Below are 13624 nucleotides of genomic sequence, written 5' to 3'. Positions count from 1 at the left end.
ATATCCATTCCCTGTGCACAATTATATGTAAATTGGAAGAATTCACCATAGATTTTGATCTACGGTGGTCATATGACTACAAATCGGACGACAGATATACATAAGAGCTATATCTAAATCCGAACCGATATCAACAAAATGCATATTTATAATGTTAGTTCTACTCCTTATGAAAAAATTTACGTAACTCGGGGTAAAAGTTTGACCTCTGGGGCCAGAGGAGTGTAAATCGGGAGCTATACATATATCTGAACCGATTTCAACCAAATTCGTTACGCGTATTAAGAATATTAATTCTACTCCCTGTGCAAAATTTCACGTAAATCGGAACAAAATATTGGCCTTTGGGACCATAGGAGTGTAAATCAAGCGATATATATGAGAGATATATTTGAATCTGAACCGATTTGACTGATATTCTGTAAACTTTACGAGACTCACATTATATTCGTTTATACGAAATTGGAAGAAGATCGGTTGAAAAAAACGTCATTTTTTACCAGATCGGTTAAAAATATATGTGGCAGCTATATCTAAATCTGACCCGATCGTTAATCAATAGGGATCGTCTTTGAGCCGAAAAAGGACCCTGTGCCAAATTTGAGGACGATCGGACTTAAACTACGAGCTGGACTTTGAACACAAAAATACATCAACAGACAGACGGACGGACAGACAGACAGACTGACATCGCTAAATCGACTCAGAATTTAATTCTAAGCCGATCGGTATACTAAAAGATGGCTCTATGACTATTTCTTCTCGGCGTTACATACAAATGTACAAACTTATTATACCCTGTACCACAGTAGTGCTAAAAGATATAATTAACTGATACAATTAAATTTTTAATCAAATTAAAAGATAATGTCAATTAAAATGATAAAACATTTTATAGTTTAATTGAAACATTAATTATACCAATTAAAATGAACTTAATAAAAAATATTTTTCATAAGTTCATTAAATTTGGACTCAAATCTAAAGAAAAATCCAACTATTATTATAATCGGAAAAATCATAAGAAAGTATAAGGTCTTATAAATTAGTAGAAAGTGATTTTATCTAAAGTAAAAAATTATAAATAATTAAACAATAATAAATAATTGATTGCCTCAACTAAAAAAATAATTGAGTTTTTTGACCGAAATCAATTACATGTTTAATTGAACCAATTGAAAAATTCAGTGCCGTAAGAAATCAATTAATTGTTTAATTAAGCATAGTTTTTATTTCTAATTTATTGTGTGATTGAAAAAATTCCCATTAGGAATTTAATTAAATCAATTAATTTCGTGATTAGGCAGTGTAATTCAGCTCAGGGTGACCGATTTAGAGAAGTTTAATATTTTATATAAATATTTGTTTGTATTTTGAATAAAGGTATTATTTTTTCTGAACCTTAATGTAAAATAGGAAAAAATTGCCATGTGTTGGTGTTGCAAAAAGAACCCAAAACGTAAAATAATATTAAATTGAAGAAGGACTAAAATGTTTTTTTTTTTTTAATATACAAAATTCAAGAATAAATGCGAATCGAATACAATGGTATACATTTTCTATAATATTATATAAAAAATAGTTTATATTAACGTAGATATTTTTATATATATTGTAATCAAAAACGAATATTTAAATGTGTTATAATATTTAACATATAAAAAAACATTCATTAAAATACACATACACACATATACATATAATCAATATTTATTATTAAACAACAACAAACAATGCAACGTTTCAATTGACAAAGTTTTTCCTGTATACAGAATATATATTAACATGAGTTGCTCTTTGTTAAAAAATGACATAGGGATTAAATATTGCCTGTGGTGTCATTTTCCAAGTTAATCCCATACCATACCATAAAAAGAAAACAAAAACATGTATTTTGGTAGAATTTGCACATTATACACAATAGGAGAATCAAGTATTTGAGAGAGGTTCTCCTTTAACCCATATGTGAAAATTAATTAGATATAAAACTTTCTCACTGTGATTCTGCAACAATATCTCTCTTCTAAATGCTACAGGATTAAAAAAATTTATGAAAATTTCTGCATCCAATTGAACATTGCTTTAGTTCATGAACATTAATTAATTGTAGTAAACATTTCCCCAATATGAGTACATTTTCTTGATTTCAATTATTTTTTACTCTAATGATATATTTCAAACAAGTATATATGACCGTAAGTTCGGCCAGGCCGAATCTTATGTACCCTCCACCATGGATTGCGTACAGACTGTCATCCACAATCGAATTACTTGGGTTGCGGTAACGCTTGCCGATGGCAAGGTATCTTAACCTTGGAAAGTCACCCTTATTTTTTATACACTAACGTCATCCTTCGTCAGTTTGACTGCGGCTTATTTCAAGACGTTATAATATACATCGTAAGAAAAAATGAGAACCAAAACTGAGTTTATTTTCTTATTCAATTTGTTTTTAATTAGTATAAAACAAAAAATCATAAAATTCCTGAATAAGTATTACTCAAATTTATCATTTCCCAATCGACTAAAATGCATTTTAAATCGAAAATGAAATTACGTGTCGTCATTTTGACGAAGGATGACTGTCCAGGGTTAAAACCTCCTAACACCGTCTTCTAAATTATAAGTAAGTCCATACATGGTATGTATTAAATTAAAAAGACCGATTAAATACGGATATAATTCAGTTTGACAAAATTTTCTATAGAAATAAAATTTTAACAAAAATTTCTATAGAAATAAAATTTTGACCAAATCTTCTTTAGAAATAAAGTTTTGACAAAATTTTCTATAGAATTAAAATTTTGGTAGATTATTTTTGACTCGAGTGGCAACCATGATTATGAACCGATATGGACCAATTTTTGTGTGATTGGGGATCGGCTATATATAACTATAGACCGATATGAACCAATTTTGGAATGGTTGTTAACGGCCATATACTAACACCACGTTCCAAATTTTAACCGGATCGGATGAATTTTGCTCCTTCAATAGGCTCCGGAGGTCAAATCTGGAGAAGGGTTTATATGGGGGCTATATATAATTATGGACCGATTCTGGCACGGTTGTTAGAGACTATATACTAATACCATGTTCCAAATTTCAACCGAATTGGATGAAATTTGGTTCTCTTAGCGGCTCCGCAAGAAAAATTTGGGGGTCGGTTTATATGGAGGCTATATATAATTATGGAGCGATAGGACCAATTCTGGCACGGTTATTAGAGACTATATACTAACAACATGTTCCAAATTTAAAGCGGATCGGATGAAATTAGCTTCTCTTAGTGGCTCCACAAGCCAAATCTGGGGATCGGTTTATATGGGGGCTATATATAATTATGAACCGATGTGGACCAATTTTTGCATGGTTGTTAGAGACCATATACCAACATCATGTACCAAATTTCAGCCGGATCGGATGAAATTTGTCTCTCTTTGAGCCTCCGGAAGCCAAATCTGGGGATCGGTTTATATGGGGGCTATATATAATTATGGACCGATATGGACCAATTCTTGCACGGTTGTTAGAGACTATATACTAATACCATGTTCCAAATTTCAACCGGATCGGATAAAATTTGCTTCTCTTAGTGGCTCCGCAAGCCAAATCTGGGGATCGGTTTATATGGGGGTTATATATAATTATGAACCGATGTAGACCAATTTTTGCATGGTTGTTAGAGACCATATACTAACACCATGTACCAAATTTCAGCCGGATCGGATGAAATTTGTCTCTCTTTGAGCCTCCGCAAGCCAAATCTGGGGATCGGTTTATATGGGGGTTATATGTAATTATGGACCGATATGGACCAATTTTTGCACGGTTGTTAGAGATCATATACTAGCACCATGTACCAAATTTCAGCCGGATCGGATGAAATTTGTTTTTCTTAGAGCAATCGCAAGCCAAATTTGGGGGTCCGCTTATTTGGGGGCTATACGTAAAAGTGGACCGATATGGCCCATTTGCAATACCATCCGACCTACATCAATAACAACTACTTGTGCCAAGTTTCAAGTCGATAGCTTGTTTCGTTCGGAAGTTAGCGTGATTTCAACAGACGAACGGACAAACATGCTCAGATCGACTCAGAATTTCACCACGACCCAGAATATATATACTTTATGTGGTCTTGGAGCAATATTTCGATGTGTTACAAACGGAATGACAAAGTTAATATACCCTCATCCTATGGTGGAGGGTATAAAACGGAATGACAAAGTTAATATACCCCCATCCTATGGTGGAGGGTATAAAAAAGTGTTGTTCCACCAAGACAACGCACCGTGCCACAAGTCATTGAGAACGATGGCAAAATTCATGAATTGGGCTTCGAACTGCTTCCCCACCCACCGTATTCCCAGATCTGGCCCCCAGCGACTTTTTCTTGTTCTCAGACCTCAAAAGGATGCTCGCAGGGAAAAAATTTGGCTGCAATGAAGAGGTGATCGCCGAAACTGAGGCCTATTTTGAGGCAAAACCGAAGGAGTACTACCAAAATGGTATCAAAAAATTGGAAGGTCGTTATAATCGTTGTATCGCTCTTGAAGGGAACTATGTGGAATAATAAAAACGAATTTTGACAAAAAAATATGTTTTTCTTTGTTAGACCGGGGACTTATCAGCCAACCTGTTATAACGTCCGCACGCATTACCCCATGGTATGTAATTCCACCTTTATACTTAATTTGTGCGTAATTTTTTCTCGTTTTTTTAATAAATTGATCTAACTTGTAACATTATTAAAGTCTCCTTGACTTTATCAAAACGTAATAGTTCCTTGAACTGAAATAATGTTAAATTGGCTTTAATGCCCTAGAAGGTTCACATGTCTTTGAGTGTATAATACATTAAGTAAAGTGCTACCGCTACAATCGACTGACGGACATTTTTAGAACTTGGAATTTTATTCTGAACAAACATAGGTTTGTATGTTTTTTTTTTTTGTCAATTCTCTTAAGATTCTCCGACTGTGATATGTTAAAATTATACCAAAATATTGCTTCGCTTTGTTAAAATAAAAATTTCAATTTATTCCCCGTGATTATTTCATGTCTGTATATAAATAAGAGGAATTTCCGAACACTTTTACATTACAGCATTTTACCCGGAAAACATATTTTTTTGTGTGTTGCTTTTGTTTGTTGTTGGCTTTATTTAACATTTAACAGTGATATTAATAAACGAAAAATGTCAGTAAAAGTTTCTATTATATTTACACAAAAGGATATGTACGCGTACATATCCTCAGTTTTTTTTTTACAAACGAATACATATAGCCGATACGGAATTGTTTGTTTTTTTTTTTTTCTACAAAAATATCAAATACTGGACTTACCTGGGTTGGGGGTGCAGCAGATGGCTGATATTGCTGGGATTGAGGTGGCTGCTGTTGGTGTTGTTGTTCCTGAGCCTGTGGATTATAGGTTGGGGCCGCATACTGGCCATGGGGTTGAGGTGTAAATTCACGTACAACCCTTTCCTCGTTGGCTGGAGGCCAGGCAACACGCTTGTAACCTTTTGCAAAGTACGGATATGGTCAGGAAATGAAGTGAAGTGCGGGGAAAATTGAAGAAATGAAAAGAGAAGAAAAAGAAACAAAATTATTCAATATGGTTTAAAATAACATTTGCCCAACTAGGTACTAGAAATGTGCTGATAGCATTACGTTTTCCTATAGGGATTCTGTACATAAATACCACTTTACAATATCAGAGAACACGGATATCCGCCTATGTGTTATTGCATTGGCCAATGTAATTTAATTAAGCTCACCAAATAGCCTTGTACCTGGGGATCTTTGTTGGTCATGTCTTGGGCAACTGATTAAATTGCTATGAAACTAATAAGTAGATTAACTTTGTATATGCTGGGGAATTGAACAACTGCGATGAACTTTGAACGAAGGAATACACAGTAATAGATTTTAATTAAAACGAAAGAAATCAAAATAAACATGAGGCTGAATTCGAATGCCCGTGGATGTAGGTGCCAGCCTGATCTTTTAGATTCACTTAGAATATTTTGACCATTGTGATACCACAGTGGTGAAATTCTCTCTTATCACTGAGTGCTGCCTGATTCTAAGTTTATCTCAATGACAAGGTACCTCCTTTTTATAGCTGAGTCCGAACCCTCGACCCTGTGTGTGCAAGGCGGACATGCTAATCATTGCACCACGGTGGATCCCGTGGATATACAGTGTGGCTAATATGTATTGCAACCAACTTTAGGTTACTAGCATTACTAAGCCGCTGACAGTGACATCTCATATTGTTGTTTACTGGCCTACAAATTCATTTGCATGTAGAACAAAATTTTTGTTTTTCGTACCATTGCTCGTTACCGTGATCGGATAAAAAAGTGGATGAAAACAAGTATATACAGCCGTAAGTTCGGCCAGACCGAATCACCATGCATTGCATAGAAACTTGTACTAAAGAGTGTCATCCACAATCAAATTACTTCGGTTGCGGTAACACTTGCCGATGGCAAGGTATCTTAAAACTTCTTAAAATCGCACTATATATATATATATATATATATATATATATATATATATATATATATATATATATATATATATATATATATATATATATATATATATATATATATATATATATATATATATATATATATATATATATATATATATATATATATATATATATATATATATATATATATATATCCCTTTCCGACCTATAGCCGATCCACGTGATAGATTTTCCTAAATTTTTGAATTCTGTTATTTATGTGTACATAGAACATTTTAAATTATTAAGTTTGTTCAGTTTGATCCTGTATCCTGTGGATCGGATGAAATTTGCTTCTCTCAGAGGCTCCGCAAGCCAAATCGGGGGATCGGTTTATATGGGGGCTATATATAATTATGGACCGATATGGACCAATTTTTGCATGGTCATTAGAGACCATATACTAACATCATGTACCAAATTTCAGCCGGATCGGATGAAATTTGTTTCTGTTAGAGGCTCTGCAAGCCAAATCGGGGGATCGGTTTATATGGGGGCTATATATAATTATGAACCGATGTGGACCAATTTTTGCATGGTTGTTAGAGACTATATACTTACACCATGTACCAAATTTCAACCGGATCGGATGAATTTTGCTCATCCAAGAGGCTCCGCAAACCAAATCTGAGCGTCGGTTTATATGGGGGCTATAAGTAAAAGTGGTCCGATATGGCCCATTTGCAATACCATCCAACCTACATCCATTACAACTACTTGTGCAAAGTTTCAAGTCGATAGCATGTTTCGTTCGGAAGTTAGCGTGATTTCTACCAATCTAACTTCTTAGAAGTTAGATTGGTAGAATATAACAAGTAAGTAAAGTCTAAAATCGGGCGGGGCCAACTATATATGGCATACCCTTCACCACCGTGTAGACCAACATTTTTGATACCATCTCAAATCCATCAAATTTATTGGGGGAATCTTCACAGAATTATGTGGATATTTTTACTTCGGTGGTTCGGTGGATTTGGTCTTCGGTGGTCATTTATATCGGTCGTAAGAAATATATGGGAGCTATATATAAGTCTGATCCGATTTGAAACAAATCTGGCATACTTGACAATACCATCAGTTGCACTTTTTTTTCAAATTTTACTTGCTTCTATTAAATCAAAATTTAAAACAGTAAGCCTTGAATTATGACAATATTGTTATTGTCAAAAGAAATTTAAAAATAAAAGAATCTTAGAGAATGTTTGTAAAAAACAGACGTGTTAATATTTTTCTCTAAAAATTGCTGACCCCAAAACTTTTCCACACGCGTTTTAATTCGAATTTTTGGAATAGAATGCCCAAAGGACAATCTAGCCAATAAAATCGAGAGCAATCAGGCGAAATATGAAATTCATTCACAATGTCACATCCTACAAATATAAACCTACGAATTCCAAGATTTTGGAGGAAAAATCCAGCTGTCTGGTTTGCGCAATTGGAAGCTCAGTTCGAAAATTACAACATATCAACGGAACGGTCCAAATAATTCACTGTATTGCCAGAGCCCGACCCAGAATAGCTGACCCAAGTAATTTTGGAACCACCAAGCGATCCGTACACTCAATTGAAGAAGCGCTTCATCGATATTTTCTCTATATAAATATGAACTGAATTTTGACCAAATTTGGCACAATTGACGGTACCATTAGTTGTACTTCTTGTGCACAATTTGAAGCAAATCAATATAAAATTCTGGTCTCTGGAGCCATATAAGTGTATATCGGGCGAAAGATCGCCTGAATTATGTCCACATTTGGAAGGTGACCAGTTATGAGAGGTTAATTTTAATGTCCCAGCAAAAAAAATTGGAAGTTCTTCCAAAGGCACAACTTTAAAAGTCTTTCAAGAAGATGCACTCCCAATGATGTTCTTTATTTTAGGGTAGGAAGTTCTTTTAATTCAATTTGTTATAACTTTCATACTTGTAATGGGTAATTTTAACGTTTTTTGTTTCAATTAGGTTAAAAACAGAGTAAGAATTTATAAAATGATACAAATAATTTAAATTTTGTCGAAAAAATGCTAAATCCAATCTGAAGAAATTGTTAATTTTTGAAAATATTTGAGGTCAAACGTTTCCGACAAGCGTTAGAATCCATTAAAAATTATACAACATTATAAAAATTATTTATTTCACAAATTATGACAGAATTTTTTAATTTACATCCAAAACATTGAATTCGGATCACACATAAAGAAGTGATGCAAATTCAGTGCAACGGCTTTTGAAATGGAGGACTTCCGTCCTATGACAAGCCCATGTTAAATTCATCGCTTCTACGTCAATTTTGCACCACTTTCGGATTCAAAAAGAATATTTTCATTACTTTTTTGGCGACGCTTTTTTCCTGGGGTGTTAATATAGTAAATATCCCGTGGTCACAAGAGTGTACATCGGGCAAAAGATATACATATGTATATTGGAGCTAAAGGGTGATTTGTTAAGAGCTTGATAACTTTTTTTTAAAAAAAAACCCATAAAATTTGCAAAATCTCATCGGTTATTTATTTGAAACGTTAGATTGGTCCATGACATTTACTTTTTGAAGATAATTTCATTTAAATGTTGACCGCGGCTGCGTCTTAGGTGGTCCATTCGGAAAGTCCAATTTTGGGCAACTTTTTCGAGCATTTCGGCCGGAATAGCCCGAATTTCTTCGGAAATGTTGTCTTCCAAAGCTGGAATAGTTGCTGGCTTATTTCTGTAGACTTTAGACTTGACGTAGCCCCACAAAAAATAGTCTAAAGGCGTCAAATCGCATGATCTTGGTGGCCAACTTACCGGTCCATTTCTTGAGATGAATTGTTCTCCGAAGTTTTCCCTCAAAATGGCCATAGAATCGCGAGCTGTGTGGCATGTAGCGCCATCTTGTTGAAACCACATGTCAACCAAGTTCAGTTCTTCCATTTTTGGCAACAAAAAGTCTGTTAGCATCGAACGATAGCGATCGCCATTCACCGTAACTTTGCGTCCAACAGCATCTTTGAAAAAATACGGTCCAATGATTCCACCAGCGTACAAACCACACCAAACAGTGCATTTTTCGGGATGCATGGGCAGTTCTTGAACGGCTTCTGGTTGCTCTTCACTCCAAATGCGGCAATTTTGCTTATTTACGTAGCCATTCAACCAGAAATGAGCCTCATCGCTGAACAAAATTTGTCGATAAAAAAGCGGATTTTCTGCCACTGATTTTGGTAATAAAATTCAATGATTTGCAAGCGTTGCTCGTTAGTAAGTCTATTCATGATGAAATGTCAAAGCATACTGAGCATCTTTCTCTTTGACACCATGTCTGAAATCCCACGTGATCTGTCAAATACTAATGCATGAAAATCCTAACCTCAAAAGAATCACCCTTTATATCTTAATCTCAAGCGATTTCAACAAAAGTTGGCATACGATACCATCAATTGTACTGCTTTTGTAAAATTTGAAGCAAATCAATGTAGCGCCATATAAATGCATAACGGGCGAAATATATATATGGAATCTATATCTAAATCTGAACCGATTTGGCAGGTATTCTGCAAGAATTACGAGACTCGCAAAATATGTTTGAATGTACGATATTTGAAGAAGATCGGTTGATAAATACGTCATTTATGACAAGATCGGTTATATATTTATATGGCAGCTTTATCCAAATGTGAACCGATTTTTTTCCAAAAGCAATAGCGATCATCTTTGAGCCAAATAAAACCCTGTGCCAAATTTGAATACGATCGGTCTTAAATTGCGAGCTGGACTTTGCACACAAAAATATATCAACAGACGGACAGACAGACAAAAGGACATCGGTAAATCGACACAGAATTTAATTCTAAGACAATCGGTATACTAAAAGATGGGTCGATGACTGTTCCTTCTGGGCGTTACAAACATATGCACAAACTTATTATACCCTGTACCACAGAGTAGTGGTGAAGGGTATAAAAATATGCGAATGTTGAAGTATGCCATCATAACGCAAGTAAATTGCTCATTGTCAGTAATTGCGTATTCTTTACTCTTTAAGATTATTGAATATAAATATTTATCAATAATTATCGTAAATTACGAAATCGAATCAGTGAGTTTTAAAGTTGCCCTAAGCACCGATGTAGTCGCAAAAGAAACATCGATTCGTGAATTAGCATTGATAAGACAATAAGAACGTAAACAAATTTTTATTACACCCCCCACCTCCCGTCATATTTGATTATCGACGTAATCCAATACCAGCCCAGCTATGGGCAGTTGGGTCGATTATAATTCAATATGGCCATTAAAGAACACCACCGCCACAACCAATAAATGGTCTCTTTAGGAGCCAACAGTTGAGATAGTATCTCAATTTGTTTAACACAACACGTACACAAGCAATTAATTACAGCATTAATCATTTGTTAATAGTCGGGAGAAAATGCTTTACATTCAAATAACTACACATAAACAAATATATCCACATACACACATAGTGACTCACATTAGGGTGTAACGAATACGCATAACACGCTGCACGAAACTGGCTCTGTGGGATTTTGGCCCATTCGCGGCGAAGCGCCAACTTGATATGATGGATGATTTGATCCAAAGTTACTCTCCAAAATGCCTCAAAGGTCAAATGGAATGAGATCCCGAAATTTTGGGTGGCAATTATGCTGTAATAATGAATCGAGGAACCTCCTTTTTAACCCCATCTTGGGGCGATTGTGCTGAATGCTGTTGGAATATCCATGGTATGCGGCCGATATGTTTGTCATCCCAGGGCTTCAATATTGTCTTTAAGAAATCTTCTCCATAATATTCGGATGTTTTTTTTGATCGCGGGGTCTTTTACTACGTGCGGGAGCCATCATCGCCCGTTACACTAGCCAACAACCATTTTGTGAATTGTGTCTAGCATATTTTTTCTTATTGGTTATGACCTACTAAACACGAAAATAATTTTTAAAACATTTTCTGTCGATTGGTTTTCGAGATATAATTTTTTTTTTTTAATTTTTGGAGGTACACCTACAATTTTGAGCATATCTTTCGTTTTCTTTGACCTTTTTGATCCGAATACTACTCAAATTAAAGAAAATTGAGCCGTCTACAACTCAATTTCAGAAAATTTTCAAATCGGGTAAGTAGTTTGGATGTTAGCGGCTTAAAAAGGTAAAAAACGGCGTTTTTTAAGTAAAAATGTGGCAAAAAAACATATAAAAATTCATATAAAATATAAAAAAATTTCTAACGGCATTTTTTTGTTTTTTTACGTGTAGCTGGAATCTTTACAAAGAAATTAAGCCCTTACTTAACAAAATCTGACAACAAATAGCGGACTTATAATGTTTAAAAATCATATTCGTGTTTAGTAGGTCATAATCAATAAGAAAAAATATGCTAGAAACAATTCACAGAGAAAAGTTTGTTATTTGTTGCCTAGTGTTATTGGCGGGGGAGAAATTCTACTATGATCTAATGATGTCCGTCTGTCTGTCTGTTGTAATTACGCTAATGCCTTCAACAATGAAACTATCGTGCTGAAACTCGTCTTGGACCTGCAGCCAAGTCAAGTTCAAAGATGGGCTGTATTGGACCATTTTTCGATATAGCCCCCATATAGACCGATCTTCCGAGGCACAACTTTAAAAGAACTTCCAAAAATGCTCTCTCAAAGATGTTCTTTATTTTAACTGCACAGGAAGTTCATTTGAGTCAATTTCTTTATAACTCGCTTTTTTTTCATATTTTTAATGGGAAATTTATTTTTTTTTGTGTTTCAAATAGTTAAAAAAAGAGTAAGAATTAATAAAATGGTACAAATTATTTAAATTTAGCCGATAAAAATGCAAAATCCTTTGTAGAAAAATTTCGAATTTTTGAAAATATTTGATCACAAATGTTCCAGACAAGCGTTATAATGCATTAAAAATCATAAACAATTTTAAAAATTATTTATTTGTCAAAATATCACAAAATTTCTTAATTCACATCCAAAACACTGAATTCGCCTCACACCTTAAGAAGTGATGCAAATTCAGTGCAGCGGCTAAATTCAATTCAGTTAAATTTTTTCATACTGTAGTATAGTGGTACATAAATATAGGAAAATGTTAACTAATATATGGAATGCATTCAACCTAATTTCAACGAAAATCACCTCGTTCAAAAAAATAAAAATGTCTTTGGCGCTATATGAAGTGCGACTTTCTTCACAATGAGTTCATTTTAACTTAAAGAAGGTGTCACTTTTTTCTTGGTGTAGGGTAAACTATAGTCTGATTGAGACAAAGCACCCCTAAACATGTACCCCTTAATTTTCTTAAATATGCAACTGCGGTTTACCTCCCCGACCTATATAAATGTTACCCCACAAATGTTTATGATTACTAATTCAGTAAGGGTGGTTTAGGGTTTTTATATAGTCAGCCCCGCCCGACTTTCTACTTTACTTACTTGTTTTTATAATGATTTTTAATGAAAAAAACATAAAAATCCATTCTGAAAAATTCGCAATTTTTCTAGAATGGATTTTTCATTTTTTTTGAATAATTTTGAATAATTTATACCATTTTATTATTTGAAACAAAAAAATATTATTGTTTGAAAAAAAAAAATTAAAATTACCCATTAAAAATATGAAAAAAGCGAGTTATAAAAATTGTTAATTAAAATGAAAAGAACTTCCTGTGTAACTAAAATAAAGAACATCTTTGGGAGAACATTTCTGGAAGTGCCTTTAGAAGAACTTACAAATTGTTTTGGTGGGGTCCCCTGTAAAATTCAACTAACTGAGAAAAGTCTGGATTTTGTTCTATTCTTCTAAAAAAGAGACACCACTTCCGTGTCAAATATCGAAAACTAAAGTAGGGGATGTTTGTTTAGAGACCACCCTCAACATCCTTGAACATTTCAGCAATTTGGAGAACTTTGGCCCAATTTTCAAAAATTCGGGCAAGGAGAAGGGGACCAAACGAGATATCAAACCAAAAGAGGAACCCTATTATCACCACACCCTATACCCTATACCACCACTGAAAATTTCAAGTAAATTGTTTCAGCCGTTTCCGGGCTTACCCGGAAAATAAAAACAAAGAAACAAATT

At 34.2% G+C, this 13624-nt stretch overlaps 1 protein-coding gene across 6 annotated transcripts in view; it reads right to left on the bottom strand.

The window, feature by feature from the left end:
• Positions 1–13624, bottom strand: part of LOC142236755 (uncharacterized) — an 825257-nt gene that overhangs the window by 110005 nt on the left and 701628 nt on the right. For all 6 annotated transcript variants that reach the window (XM_075308030.1, XM_075308025.1, XM_075308026.1 and 3 more), the window contains one exon: positions 5348–5526. In XM_075308030.1, the coding sequence (XP_075164145.1) occupies positions 5348–5526 (179 nt within the window). The remainder of the gene's footprint in view (positions 1–5347; positions 5527–13624) is intronic.

Source organism: Haematobia irritans, chromosome 4 (assembly GCF_050003625.1).
Source record: "Haematobia irritans isolate KBUSLIRL chromosome 4, ASM5000362v1, whole genome shotgun sequence".
NCBI classification, from domain to species: Eukaryota; Metazoa; Arthropoda; class Insecta; order Diptera; family Muscidae; genus Haematobia; species Haematobia irritans.
Note: the sequence above shows the minus strand (reverse complement) of the source record. Positions and strands in the feature narration are given on the sequence as shown.